Here is a 15767-nt window from a genome sequence, read left to right on the forward strand (position 1 = left end):
ACCTCATACATAATGAAATGGGTAGCTTTATCATTTCATAAGACAAAAATTAGAGAAAATATATTAATTCAGGAAAACTTGGCTTATTAGGCAAATCGGGCCTTGCATAGTAGGCCAAAAAGTGCGTTCTGGCTACTAGGTACGACATATATATATATATATATATATATATATATATATATATATATATATATATATATATATATATATATATATATATATATATATATATATATATATATATATATATATATATATAGTGATTTTTCCTCATCCATGCGATTGTATGACAACGAAATGAAACCTCAGCACTTGTCAGAAGTCTTATTTCACTTATGTTCATAAATCTACAAATAAGGAACATGCAAGAATTGGTTATGCTGTTCAGAAAGCAAAGGAAGCCTCTCTTGTCTCCGGTGTCACGTTATGACTTCAGGATATTCATAACAAACAGTGAAGAGGGTATTAATAACGGGAAAAATGCAAGCAATCTCTTTATGTTCGACACGAAAAAAAATCCTCCCAGAGACAAGCTTTAATGTTGACCAAACCACACACTAGAAATTGAAGAGACGACGACGGTTTTGTCCGTCCTGGAAAATTATCAAGTTGATTGAGTATTCACAATCAACTTGATGGTCCAGGACGAACAGAAACGTCGTCGTGTACGTGTCTCTTCAATTTCTAGTGTGTGGTTTGGTCAACATTTTTTCAGCCACGTTATTGTGACTCTTCATCTGCACAAGCCTTAATTTCAATGCGCAAAAACAAAGTTGAACGAATCGATTCCCAACTTGTAAACGAAATGGAGAGTGAACAACAATATTGGGCGTACAATTCTAGTGCGAATAATTGAAGTTGTAAAGCCTTTAGCCGAACAAGGAACTTCATTTTGTGCTAGTGATGAAACTGTTGACTTCCCTTACAATGGAAATTACTTGGGGTGGTAATTACTGGCCAAGTTTGACCCATTTCTTAATTATCATACAAATTATCACGCAAATAAAGGAACATAAATCATACCTACGTAAAACAAGTAAGGCATTCATCAGTCTCATTGGATCCATCATCCTGGATCACATTATCCGTGATGAAATACAAATTTTGTTATTGTTTCACTGGATTTTACTCCGGATATACGTAATGTGGACCACAAGACCTTGACTGTCGTGCCCTCTGGACCAGGTGAAAGATTTGGGTATGGAAGGTCTTGGTGGTGTACAGCTTGCTCAGAGTTCTCTTGATAATTTAAAGGTAAATGACCGTGATAGAGAAGGCTCGTGGTCAACGTTATGACAATGTTAACAACATGAGTGGATGTGCAGGCGATGAGTCACAATACCGTGGCTAAAGTCTGTAGACCAGAACACACACTAGAAGGTGAAGGGACGACGACGTTTCGGTCCGTCCTGGACCATTCTCAAGTCGATTGTGTCGTCAGTCGAAACGTCGTCATCCCTTCATCTTCTAGTGTGTGGTCTGGTCTACATGAGTGGATGTTTTGCCCATTCACTAAATTTGGTTGGAAAAAAATGTGCTGCTGAATGCAGTCAACAAGCATTGATAATTTTCTTTGAATTTATAGACAGCCTGTACACAATCTTCTGGCCAAGACTGGAACACCGATCGTGCACTCTACCAATCCTTACATGGAGTAAAACTATGCGGTCTACTTCTTCAGACATTGAGCAAAAAGTCAAGGCTGTGACCGAGTATGTGTGACTATTAACAACAACAAACTCGGAGAGAACACAAACAAGATCGCGCATGTGATGAATTCAACGGTTCCAACACTCTTTGATCCACATGTTGAATCTCAACCACCTTCTCAGAGGTTTAAAAACCGAACATTTCTGGCCAATATTGATAGCTTGATTTCTACCCTGCCCCAAAAGCAGAAGGCGTGTCAAAAAGGAGAATGACGTATTTGGATTCCGTCAGTTGTTTACACCTGAAGAGACAGGAGTGAGGACTCCTGAAGAGACAGGAGGTAGGACTATTGAAGACAGGAATGAGGACTCCTCAAGAGACAGGAGGGAGTTTGGACGACCATCAGCTTGAGGGCAGAACAGCACGATGCTCCTGTCTGTGGGAGATAAGACTTCTTCCTAAGCTTTCATAACATCAAGAAACTGTCGTAGAAAAGTGCCCTTATCCTACCCCGACCAGAGGACCCAAAACAGAAAACGGGACAGTACGTCAATTTCGCGAGCCGCTTCCATTTTCTAGTACGACGATTTTTGGCCTTAGGTAGAGTATACGTCGAAATGCGACGTTCTATTAGCAGGACGGGTTGGAGGTGGACACCTGGGGCCAGATTCACGAAGCAGTTACGCAAGTACTTACGAACATGTACATCTTTCCTCAAACTTTGATGCCTTTGGTTACATATAATAAACAGTTTACAAGCATGAAAACTTCCCAATCAACTGTTGGTCTTGTTATAAACAGCCTCCTGGTGCTTCAGAGCTCATTAACTGTTTAATAATTGTAAACAAAGCTGCCAAAGATTGAGAAAAGATGTACAGGTTCGTAAGTGCTTGCGTAACTGCTTCGTAAATCTTTCCCCTAGGGTACCACTGTCGTCTCAGGGCGGAGGAGCGCGGGACTCCTGGGCATGGTACAGTGAATACCACCCTCCTGGAGCCGGTGGCTGAGCGGACAGAACACTGGGCGCGTGATCCTGTGCTCCCGGATTCGATCCCGGGCGCCGGCGAGAAACGATGGGCAGAGTTTCTATCAACCTGAGGCCCCTGTTACCTACCAGTAAATAGGTACCTGGGAGTTAGTCAGCTGTCACGAGCTGCTTCCTCGGGCTGTAACCTCAAGATAACATCGTGGTTTCAACATCCAAGCTTCACTAGACGCTTCTCCCGGCTATTATCACCAGGGAGGGTGGAAAAAAAAAAATAACTGCGTCCGGCTTGTTTTAATTCAGAAAATCCACATATAAAATTACAGAGTGTGTTTGTGAAATTGCGAGATTACATTCTAATCAGGCGGAGGTAATATGTCTGTATCAAGTGCAGTAACACAGCAGTCCGGGGAAAAAGTTGGTTGTCGTCATTCTACTCTGGCTGAGTAAATATTTAAATGAAGACACGAATACATGAATTTAATAATACAAATAAAAGTACTAGTTTTAATTAATATATATATGTAAGTGTATAATCTATGCCTATATAAGAGAGTGTCTGACTGTCTGTCTGTCTGTCGAAAGTTGGAGGCCAGACGCTTGGGGCTAGCCTCACCCAACTTTGTAGGGTGAATGGTATGGGGTACGGGACTCCATACCATACGAGGGGTGGGGGATCAAGGGAAGGGGGGACAGGAAGGGAATGGGGGTGAAGAGGGAGGGGACGGGGAGGGTATGGGGTGAGGGGGGGAGGGAGGGGACGGGGAGGGTATGGGGTGAGGGGGGGAGGGAGGGAGGGTTGAATGAGCATTTGAATGGGGATAGGAAGGGTTCAGGGTAAGGGGAGTTGCTATGGGGAGGAAGATGGGGGTGTTGTTCTCTCCTCTGGGGTTGCTGGGGTGCTGGTTGGTAGTTCCCCACTCCCCTCTGGGACTGTCGAGTTAGGGGGCTGTGGTTTCCTAGGTCTCTCCTCTTTCCCTGTGCTTCCTCCTTGCTTCTGCTGACATTACTCTCTCTTCCCTCGTCATGTCCCTTTGGAGGAATACTTTCCTGTAACCCCTCATATGGTACAGCTGGCTCTTACTTGCTAGATTTGCCTCCTTTGCGATCTCGTTTGTAAACACTATCTTTATCAGGCGATCTCTGTCCTTGTTATACCAGCCTAGCCTGAAAAAACGTTCCCTATGCTTTGTCCAGCCTCTTACTTCTGTAACCCTTGTAGGATCCCTCCTACAGGGATTGTGTCGGTTGTGTGGGATCCTTCCTCCTACTACTGTATACTCACCTAGTTGTGGTTATGGAGGGTTGACCTTTGGCTCTTGGTCCCGCCTCTTAAGTGTGCGTGTGTGTGTGTGTGTGTGTGTGTGTGTGTGTGTGTGTGTGTGTGTGTGTGTGTGTGTGTGTGTGTGTGTGTGTGTGGGCGTGCGTGCATGTGTGTGTGTAATATTCTGACTAATTTTAGTCGAGAAAACTTATAAGCTAATTTTTCATTATTTTTTATAGAAAATAAATATACCAGCTTGAAATATTTTAGTTTCGGAGAGAATTTATAAAGATCAAATATTTTCATTATAACTTTGGGTATTCCGGAGACTAACTTTGTGTGCAGGTGGCGAGGCCATGCCCAGGAAACAGGTGGTGGTAGATGGTGTCGGGTGGTGGTAGATGGTGATGGATGGTGGTAGATGATATTAGGTGGTGGTAGATGGTGTCGGGTGGTGGTAGATGGTGTTGGGTGGTGGTAGATGGTGATGGATGGTGGTAGATGGTGATGGATGGTGGTAGAAGGTGTCGGGTGGTGGATAGTAGTGGTAGGTATACAAACCACGTGATATAATACACAATTTATACCTCTCACACACCCACTACACAGTCCCTACCCACACCTAGCCCAAGATTCAGTTGCTGTGATCCTAGCCCAAGTTATAGCTGCTGTGATCCTAGCCCAAGGTATAGCTACTGTGATACTAGCCCAAGGTATAGCTACTGTGATCCTAGCCCAAGGTATAGCTACTGTGATCCTATTCAAAGGTGTAGCTACTGTGATCCTAGACCAAGGTATAGCTACTGTGATCCTAGCCCAAGGTATAGCTGCTGTGATCCTAGCCCAAGGTATAGCTGCTGTGATCCTAGCCCAAGGTGTAGCTACTGTGATCCTAGCCCAAGGTATAGCTACTGTGATCCTAGCCCAAGGTATAGCTACTGTGATCCTAGCCCAAGGTATAGCTACTGTGATCCTTGCCCAAGGTATAGCTTCTGTGATCCTAGCCCAAGGTACAGCTGCTGTCATCCTAGCTCAAGGTATAGCTACTGTGATCCTAGCCCAAGGTGTAGCTACTGTGATCCTAGCCCAAGGTACAGCTGCTGTGATCCTAGCCCAAGGTATAGCTACTGTGATCCTAGCCCAAGGTATAGCTGCTGTCATTCTAGCCCAAGGTATAGCTACTGTGATCCTAGCCCAAGGTATAGCTACTGTGATCCTAGCCCAAGGTATAGCTACTGTGGTCCTAGCCCAAGGTATAGCTACTGTGGTCCTAGCCCAAGGTGTAGCTACTATGATCCTAGCCCAAGGTGTAGCTACTATGATCCTAGCCCAAGGTATAGCTACTGTGGTCCTAGCCCAAGGTATAGCTACTGTGGTCCTAGCCCAAGGTGTAGCTACTATGATCCTAGCCCAAGGTGTAGCTACTATGATCCTAGCCCAAGGTGTAGCTACTGTGATCCTAGCCATCGAAGTCACCGGGAATTACATGACACAGGCTGGCTACACTACAGTGTCCCCAATACCACCACAGTAATTCCAAGCTGACTTGGCGGTCTTCGCCAGAGGACTCAATCCTTGCAAAGTTACACAAGCCCACGGTGCCACCATCCCAACAGATCAGTCATGAAAACCATGCATACTCTGTCTGCAACCTCGGCTTGCAAGATCACTAAAGTTGACAAGGATCAGCACTAAAACTATGAGGACGAAGCACCAAGCCATTACGACTATATAACACTTGTTAGCGGTCAGAATAAGGATTTGGGATGGGACGGGGAGGACAGGAATGGTGTCCATGCATCCACTTGGACGGTCGGAGATTGAATGCCGACCTGCGTGAAGCGAGACCGTCGCTCTGCCGTCCAGCCCAAGTGGTTGGACTTCAGAAGGGAAGATCAGGAAAGGAGTACAGCCCACGAGCCTATTATTTGACTGCACGCATACGTGCGTACAGTCAAATAACCTCAACTGTATACGTCGCTTACCGATGAAAAAAGACTTTGAACACCTCGAAGTCGACGAACAGTATAAGGGACGAAGCTGGGAGCAACATCAGAGTAAAAGATGGAGGATAGAGGCCTTAAAGACAAAAAAAAAAAAAAGCTACACTTAAGGAAGTAGGAAGCAGAAATACGTCGTGACCAGGAGAACTTTCCCAAATCTGTGCCTCTTCAAGACACAGACTTGACACAGCAGACAAGATACAGCAGGGCGCCCTCTTATCTCTCTCCATTGATCCCTTAGCCCATATCTAGACAAGCGCCCCTTAATCTGTAGCTCCTCAAGAGATTGACCCTTCACTATCTCTGCTGTAGCTATTACCACTCCTTCCTTCCTCCTCTTCCTCCTACTTCTTGACCATTCTCTCATCTGCCCCTTCCCCTCTTCCTTATCTCTCATATCGTCTCAATTTTCCCTACTAACAACCGAGACAGCCTTAATTTCCCCTTAATTGCCAACATACCCACTATCACATTTTCCTCTATTTCCCTCTCTTTACGCCCCTATAACCCCCCTCTCCATTGCCCACTACTCTTCCTTACGACTTCGTCTATTCCACTCTCTTGATCACACCATTCCATCTACAATACTCCTCCCTTCCCATCCTGCCTTAGTCCTCATTCCCCCCCCCTCCCTCTGCTGACACAGGGGGGGGGGGGGGCTGATAGCTGAGTGGACAGCGCTCTAGACTCGTGATCCTAGGGTCCGGGTTTGATCTCCGGCGATGGTGGATAACTTAAGGACAGAGTTTCTTTCACCCTGATGCCACTTTTATCTAGCAATAAATAGGTACCTGGGAGTTATACACAGCTGTTAAGGGCTGGTTCCTGGGTGTGTGTGGGGGGGGGAGAGGAGGGGGGGGGAAATAGTAGTTAGTAACAGGTGATTTATTGACAGTTGAGAGGCGGGCCGAAAGAACAGAGCTCAACCCCCACAAGCACAACTAGGTGAATACGTTCCTTCCTTCACACCCGTCCCTTCACACCCGTCCCTTCACACCCGTCCCTTCACACCCGTCCCTTCACACCCGTCCCTTCACACCCGTCCCTTCACACCCGTCCCTTCCTTCACATACGTCCCTTCCTTCACACCCGTCCCTTCCTTCACATACGTCCCTTCCTTCACATACGTCCCTTCCTTCACATACGTCCCTTCACACCCGTCCCTTCCTTCACACCCGTCCCTTCACACCCGTCCCTTCCTTCACACCCGTCCCTTCACACCCGTCCCTTCACACCCGTCCCTTCACACCCGTCCCTTCACACCCGTCCCTTCACACCCGTCCCTTCACACCCGTCCCTTCCTTCACATCCGTCCCTTCCTGTCTTCCTCTCCCTCTTCCTATTTGTTCTAGCCTGAGGGGGGTGGGGTCTTTTGGGACTTAGACCTCCAATAGCACCAGATTGTTACACCAGGCTGTTGCACCAGATTGTTACACCAGGCTGTTGCACCAGATTGTTACACCAGGCTGTTGCACCAGATTGTTACTTGCGTTCAGGTGAACAACGTCCCCAACCACTCTCTGACGGAACAACAACCGACCTCTGCAGCCACACTCCCGCTACCATCAGTCGACCAGCAATGGACACTTGAGTGCTTGTAATTTATCTAGATCATCCTATACGCCTCTTGATCTTGGAGAGGGGGGTTCAGCATCACATATTTAGAGGTGCAGTTCCAAAACTGGCCTCGTTATCTTGAGATCTTCTTGAGGTTATCTTGAGATGATTTCGGGGCTTTTTAGTGTCCCCGCGGCCCGGTCCTCGACCAGGCCTCCACCCCCAGGAAGTAGCCCGTGACAGCTGACTAACTCCCAGGCACCTATTTTATTGCTAGGTAACAGGGTCATAGGGTGAAAGAAACTCTGCCCATTGTTTCTCGTCGGCGCCTGGGATCGAGCCCAGGAGGTCGTCGTCTTGTGTACACACCCTACTCGAGCCGCCGTGACTCCCAACTCTCTCCGTTTTTGGAATGATCTCCTAAATGCCGCCTTTCGTAAATTAGTATCTTCTGCCTCCCTGTCCGTAGCCGTGACCCTCTCTCTCTCTCTCCCCCTTTCCCCCTTTGGGCACACAACTCCCAAATCCCCCACCCCCTCATTCCCCCTCACACCCCCCCCCCCCTCACGCCCACTCACCCCCCCCTCCCTTCTAACTTTCCGCACCAGCTCACTGGGGACTCATCGCCTCACGTCCAGGTTTTTGTAAACTAACCGTTCAATCACCGGCGGGGGAGGGGTCAAGCCGGCGGGGCTGGTTGTGCTTGGGATGTGGGATGGCATGTGCTGGGATACCTGATGCCTGGTGAGAGATGGAGGGGGGGGGGGATGATGACTGGGGGATGAGTTGTATGAATATCCCATCTGGGATAGCTGGGTTGGGCTAAACAAAAAAACAAGAACAGGGGGATATTGCAGAAGTCCTGATGGGTACTTTCATTTATTTGCAACCGTACCTTTTCGCATTCAGATTTACCGATGGCAACATTCTCCACCTGAAGCCCGGGAACTATCTTCACTACCCCAGGCCCGTAACCCTCCTGGCTTTTGTCAGCATTAAATTCTATATCTGCCGCCTATCATTACTCAATCTTAAAAGTTTATCTTAATCTTCTATAGCTTTAGCACTCACCCGAATCTATTAATTCCCGCCCTTTTTTGTTGTGAGCAAAGTGTGCAACCGTTGTTCTCCCATAATGTGTTTATATCACGTATATATACATATACGCCAATTAACAATTGTCCCAGAATATAGCCCTGGGACATTGCAACAGTGTCCCCCAGATTATAGCCCTGAGACATTGCAACATTGTCCCCCAGGATATAGCCCTGGGACATTGCAACAGTGTCCCCCAGATTATAGCCCTGAGACATTGCAACATTGTCCCCCAGGATATAGCCCTGGGACATTGCAACAGTGTCCCCCAGGATATAGCCCTGGGACATTGCAACAGTGTCCCCCAGGATATAGCCCTGGGACATTGCAACATTGTCCCCCAGGATATAGCCCTGGGACATTGCAACAGTGTTCCCCAGGATATAGCCCTGGGACATTGCAACAGTGTCCCCAAGGATATAGCCCTGGGACATTGCAACAGTGTCCCCCAGGATATAGCCCTGGGACATTGCAACAGTGTCCCCCAGGATATAGCCCTGGGACATTGCAACAGTGTCCCCCAGGATATAGCCCTGGGACATTGCAACAGTGTCCCCCAGGATATAGCCCTGGGACATTGCAACAGTGTCCCCCAGGATATAGCCCTGGGACATTGCAACATGTCCCGCTTGGATTTACCAGAAGGTTTCAAAGGAAATTGTTTGTTTAGTTTAAAATAGTCATGTCCTAATCCAACTAAGAATACCTTCACTTCTCTTCCCTTCCCAATAGCATGTGTCTCTTAACACTATAACACAAGTATTTTATTATGCATAGTATCGAAGAGTTTACGGAAGTCAAGGTGTTTTTTGAAGTTTGAAGTTTTGAAGTTTTTTCAATTACTGATTCGAACAATTTTCTTATAATATACATTAATTGGCTGATGTTATGATGCAAGTTATTCATCTCCTTGCATAAAGGTTTTCAACACTCCACGATTCTGTTACTTTGATCGAATCTGATGCCATTATGTTCCTGTGTAGCATTTTGCACCACGGCTCCCTTCCCAATGGGAGCCGGTCGGCCGAGCGGACAGCACGCGGGACTTGTGATCCTGTGGTCCTGGGTTCGATCCCAGGCGCCGGCGAGAAACAATGGGCAGAGTTTCTTTCACCCTTTGCCCCTGTTACCTAGCAGTAAAATAGGTACCTGGGTGTTAGTCAGCTGTCACGGGTTGCTTCCTGGGGGTGGAGGCCTGGTCGAGGACTGGGCTGCGGGGACACTAAGCCCCGAAATCATCTCAAGATAACCTCAAGATAACCGGCCACGGGAGGGGGGGTATGGGGTGCATAATAAAGAAACGAAATGACCAAAAATCTATTGATTTGTTAAATATAGAAGATAAAGAGCAAGCTCATCTTTACATTACTTTAAGAAGAGGGCGCCGCAGACAGCAGACAGTATTTTTCGTCACATCACCACCAACGTGGTGCTCCAATCCTGTCCTCGACTCTCCCACGGGACTCGTAAACCGCCCCGTCACTCTTGACCCCCCCCCCCTTTCCCGTCCTCCCCTTCCAAACCCCCCTTTCCCGTCACCTCAAAGCGACCTCCTCCTCCTCCCTTCCACCCCTCTCGCTACTCCCTTTTCTCTTGTTGTGTCCTCTCTTTTATTTTTTATATTGCCTTCTCTCTTCCCCATGCACCCAGCAGCCCTCTTCCACCCAGCTCGTCTCTTCCACCCAGCATCTCTCTTCCACCCAGCAGCCCTCTTCCACCCAGCATCTCTCTTCCACCCAGCAGCCCTCTTCCACCCAGCATCTCTCTTCCACCCAGCAGCCCTCTTCCACCCAGCATCTCTCTTCCACCCAGCATCTCTCTTCCACCCAGCATCTCTCTTCCCCATGCACCCAGCAGCCCTCTTCCACCCAGCATCTCTCTTCCACCCAGCATCTCTCTTCCACCCAGCATCTCTCTTCCCCATGCACCCAGCAGCCCTCTTCCACCCAGCAGCCCTCTTCCACCCAGCATCTCTCTTCCACCCAGCAGCCCTCTTCCACCCAGCATCTCTCTTCCACCCAGCAGCCCTCTTCCACCCAGCATCTCTCTTCCACCCAGCATCTCTCTTCCACCCAGCATCTCTCTTCCCCATGCACCCAGCAGCCCTCTTCCACCCAGCATCTCTCTTCCACCCAGCATCTCTCTTCCCCATGCACCCAGCAGCCCTCTTCCACCCAGCATCTCTCTTCCACCCAGCATCTCTCTTCCCCATGCACCCAGCAGCCCTCTTCCACCCAGCATCTCTCTTCCACCCAGCATCTCTCTTCCACCCAGCATCTCTCTTCCACCCAGCTCGTCTCTTCCACCCAGCTCGTCTCTCTCACCCAGCATCTCTCTTCCACCCAGCATCTCTCTTCCACCCAGCATCTCTCTTCCACCCAGCCTCAGCGACTCTCACAGTCTTGTTTACATCATTACCATTCCTCTTGACACTCTCCTTTCCTCCTCTATTCCGCCTACTCAGGACGATACTGCCCCCCCTCTTTCCCTTTCGTCCCCCCCCTTCTCACAAATCTCCCGTTTCCTCGTCGTTAGTTGCCCCCTTCCCCCTTTTCCATAGCCCCGTAGGGGGGGGGGGTAGGAAGGGGGTGATATCCCTCTTCCAGACGACCTCCTCTTCCAACCGACACGCCTTAAACTAATTCTACCTTTCCCATCTCCGCCTTTTTTATTTCCATCTTCCCTCTCCTCCATACCCCAGTCCTCTCTCTCTCTCTCTCTCTCTCTCTCTCTCTCTCTCTCTCTCTCTCTCTCTCTCTCTCTCTCTCTCTCTCTCTCTCTCTCTCTCTCTAACGGATACATGTTTTCACGGGCGTAACGAGAGAGAATTTGAGTCTGGGGGAATGGGGGAAAAGTTTAGAGTGATGGGGGAATGAGTGGCTGGGTGGGGCGTGTATGGGTGTACAGCTGTGGCAGGTGGGTGAACAGGTGTAGCAGGTGTCCTGCATCACAAGGTAAGGGCGCTCGACCTTGGTGCCCAACAAAGGCTACTTGAGGCCCTTTTAAGCCCTTTTAAGCCAGACAAATCGATATATTAGTAGCCCGTTCTCTTGATTTGCCACTCCGTAAACAATCCAACCTCCTAATCTAACCAGAAACGCACGAACCCAAGCAACCCCACCTATAGTCTGATGCATAGAAAACGAAGTTGTATGTGAACCGTTACATTTTACAGTAAGAACTGTTACTTTTTAAAGTTGGAACCGTTACTTTTGAATGTTGTAACCGTCGACGGCTCATTTTCTGGTAATTTTTTTTTTAAATCTAGCGGCTATAGTCGCCTGGAACTTTAAAGGCGAAAGATGATATATTTGAGATGTGCTGCATTTTCCATGCCAGGCTGACAGCCACGTGAGGGTTAGGCCAAATGGAGGAGACTTAGTTTGAGAGGAGGCACGATACTTAAAGTGCTCACCAACGTTTGTTTCATCAATTAAACGTTGATATTTTCTCTAGACCAGAAGAGACACAATGGAACCGGACATTCACTTCTCATAGGAGAAGTATCACAGTGAAAAACAAAATATTCTGAAGAACCTTCTTGAGGTTATCTTGAGATGATTTCGGGGCTTTTAGTGTCCCCGCGGCCCGGTCCTCGACCAGGCCTCCACCCCCAGGAAGCAGCCCGTGACACCTGACTAACACCCAGGTACCTATTTTACTGCTAGGTAACAGGGGCATAGGGTGAAAGAAACTCTGCCCATTGTTTCTCGCCGGCGCCCGGGATCGAACCCGGGACCACAGGATCACAAGTCCCGCATGCTGTCCGCTCGGCCGACCGGCTCCCTTCCTTGCAAGACACACAGAGATCACACTAACGTGATGCATCAAATGATCCAGTAAGTTCAGTAGAACTTCGGTTTCAACTCTTTTACCCTGTCGTAGCTCAGTCGATTAAGGCAGTGTCTGAGATCCTCCCGGACGCAGGTTCGAATCCTCGTCACGAACCTTGTGGATTTGTTCTACCTTGCAGCAAGCTTTTTATGGGTGAAATGAGGCAGGTTCCGTCTTGTTGATGGACTACAGCTACCAACAATTCCTACATTCAATTTTAGGTGATATTTCAAGTGTCAAGAATGTTTGGAAAGACGCAGGAGTTTATTGGAATGATTATAGTTAACTCATTTACACATGTCATACCTAAATATGTATAGGAGTTTGTACTAAGCGCCAGACGAATATTACCAGCATTAATATATTTTTTTTACCTAAATCAGCGTTATAGCTGGTTTCATCACATATAAGAAAAAATTGGCTTCTACAATCAAACAATTAGAAACACCTTAATGGGATAAACAGGCTGGCTTTCGGATACACACACATACCAAAGATCACACACACACACACACACACACACACACACACACACACACACACACACACACACACACACACACACACACACACACACACACACACACACAAAATAGTAGTTAGTAACAGTTGATTGACAGTTGAGAGGCGGGCCGAAAGGGCAGAGTTCAACCCCCGCAAGCACAACTAAATGAATACAACTAGGTGAATACACACACACACACACACACACACACACACACACACACACACACACACACACACACACACACCAAAGATCACAAAGCCTCATCACACAGCAGCGCTTTCATCTACAAAAGCTTTGCGCTCGTACATATATACGGATCTCAACCCTCAGTTTTTGAGTGGACAAACAATTAAACCTTGATATGAATTACATGCAAAGAGAGAATAAAAAAAAACTAAATTAACACAAGCTTCTCTCAGATACAAATAGGATTTTACATAATTTTGATACACTAATTACAGCATCAAACTGGGCTCCTTTGTGGTTGGAAACAGGGGGGGGGGTTAACTAAAGTTATTGGGCACACCTGCCGGGGAGAGACCTGTGGCTCTATCTTAATTCTGCAGAAGCTCTGTATTTCTGTTATGACTGTTGTATGACTGTTGTGGCTCTGTTGTATGACTGTTGTGGCTCTGTTCTTTGGCTGTTGCATGGTTGTTATGGTTCTGTTGTGACTGTTGTATGGCTGTTGTATGACTGTTGTATGGCTGTTGTGGCACTGTTGCATGACTTGTATGGCTGTTGTGGCTCGGTTGTATGACTGTTGTATGGCTGTTGTGGCTCTGTTGTGGCTATTGCACGGATTTTACGGTTCTGTTTTAACTGTGTTATGGCTCTGTTGTATGACTATTGTATGACTGTTGTTGCTCTATTATGGTTCTGTTGTGGCTGCGTTGACTGTTTTAAAGCTTTGGCTCCTGTGATTTTTCCCATTACGAGACTTATAGGCTCTATAATGGCCATTTCTATAAGGTACCATTGCCGATACAAATATTATCATCAGACACAACTAACATCACCGTAGTGAAATACGCAGCACCGGACTGGTATCCCCACCTTGTGAAGCATAAAGCCAAACATTGTATAATTACAAAGGTTTACAACAAGTACCAGGCCAAGGAGGGCTAAGCTATGAGGATAGGCTAAAGAAAGTACAACTCACAACCCAGGTTGAGAGAAGAAACAGGGACTATGATCACGACATACAAGATATTTTGGGAAAGTGGCAAGGTGGGGAGAAATTGGATATACAAACAAGCCCAAGAAATGCAAATAATTGGTCGTACACTGCACGTTTTGGTCTCGCCGATCGCTGATTCCGTGAGCGGGAGAATGATCAAGTGACGGAAGGACGGACGGAAGGTGGTTTGGACAAAGACCGGGCCGCGGGGACGTTGATCCCCGACATCACCACAAGGTACATGAAGTGAGGGAGTGAGAGCTTACCGACAGCGCCGCTGATGCCGTTGGCGGCGTAGCGTATCCCAACGCCATCCTCCCTCTTGAAGCGTATCTCTGGGGCCGGGTAGCCCTCGGCGCCACACCGCAGCTGCGCCGGAGAGTCCTCGTTCACCTCCACGTCCGTGCTGGTCTCCTCGTCCAGGATGTTGGGCGGCACTGTGAGGGGAGAGACGGTCACATGGAGGTCACAAGGTCATGTGTTGATGGGGGCAGGGAATGGGGTCATGGGGGAGGCCTGGTCGACGACCGGGCCGCGGGGACGCTAAGCCCTGGAAGCACCTCAAGGTATGTGGGGAAGGCGATATTAGCGACATAGCGGGTTCCGTATGGGTCTGTTATGGCAGACAGAAATACGAGGGCAAAGAATCTTCGTGTGGAGACATAGAGGAGAGACAGGCTGTTGTAGAGGCATAGAGGGGAGACCGGCTGTTGTAGAGGCATAGAGGGGAGACAGGCTGTTGTAGAGGCATAGAGAGAAGACAAGCTGTTGTAGAGGCATAGAGGGGGAGACAGGCTGTTTTGTAGAGGCATAGAGGGGAGACAGGCTGTCGTAGAGGCACAGAAAGGAGACAGGCTGTTGTAGAGGCATAGAGGGGAGACCGGCTGTTGTAGAGGCATAGAGGGGAGACAGGCTGTTGTAGAGGCATAGAGAGAAGACAAGCTGTTGTAGAGGCATACAGGGGGAGACAGGCTGTTTTGTAGAGGCATAGAGGGGAGACCGGCTGTTGTAGAGGCATAGAGGGGAGACAGGCTGTTGTAGAGGCACAGAGAAGGGGAACAGATCATTTGTTGCAGAGGCAACCCTCTTTAGGGGGGTTTCTCAGTTCAGGGATGGATGGTAGAGAGGCGTCTCTACCACTGAAACATATTTTTCAAATGAGTATTTATTACAGAAATAAGAATTAATGTGTATGAAAATTATAAGTAGAGAAGTTTTAAAAGAATTTATGATTTAAGTTGAACATTAAAACGCATAAAGCACAGATATTTTATCTCAATTGTAGGGAAAGATGTTCTTGTTCAAGAAACAAAAAACACATTAAATGCGACTGTAAAATATTTACTTCCATAAAGACCCAAACCTTTGTGAAAAATGCGAGGAGTTTTTTTGAGGGAGGGGGGGGGGGGGTGGTTGTAAATCAAGACTGATATCCCAGCCTGTCTTCCCGATTTTCCACTCCGTGAGAAATATAACTTTTCCATTTAACCAGAAACTCACGAACCCAAACATCCCACTTAACCCACCGATACTTTTTTTTTTATAACAGATTAGTCGATTCCGTAAATAATGCGACATAATTAGTTAATGTAGACCAACTGATAAATTAATACAAAAAAAGTATTTTTTGACTCTTTTTGAGAGGGAATTCACAGAAAATAAACTTATTAAAACTACTATTTATCAAAAAC

The 15767-nt window shown here is 47.4% G+C and overlaps 1 protein-coding gene across 3 annotated transcripts in view; it reads right to left on the reverse strand.

Moving 5' to 3' along the window:
• Positions 1 to 15767, reverse strand: part of LOC123752355 (lachesin-like) — a 375643-nt gene that overhangs the window by 42120 nt on the left and 317756 nt on the right. For all 3 annotated transcript variants that reach the window (XR_011224554.1, XM_069312820.1, XM_069312810.1), the window contains exon 5: positions 14343 to 14513. Coding sequence is in view for 2 of the 3 variants with exons in the window: in XM_069312820.1 (XP_069168921.1) it covers positions 14343 to 14513 (171 nt within the window). In the remaining variant the exon portion in view is untranslated. The remainder of the gene's footprint in view (positions 1 to 14342; positions 14514 to 15767) is intronic.

The sequence above is a fragment of the Procambarus clarkii genome, chromosome 7, assembly GCF_040958095.1.
Source record: "Procambarus clarkii isolate CNS0578487 chromosome 7, FALCON_Pclarkii_2.0, whole genome shotgun sequence".
NCBI classification, from domain to species: Eukaryota; Metazoa; Arthropoda; class Malacostraca; order Decapoda; family Cambaridae; genus Procambarus; species Procambarus clarkii.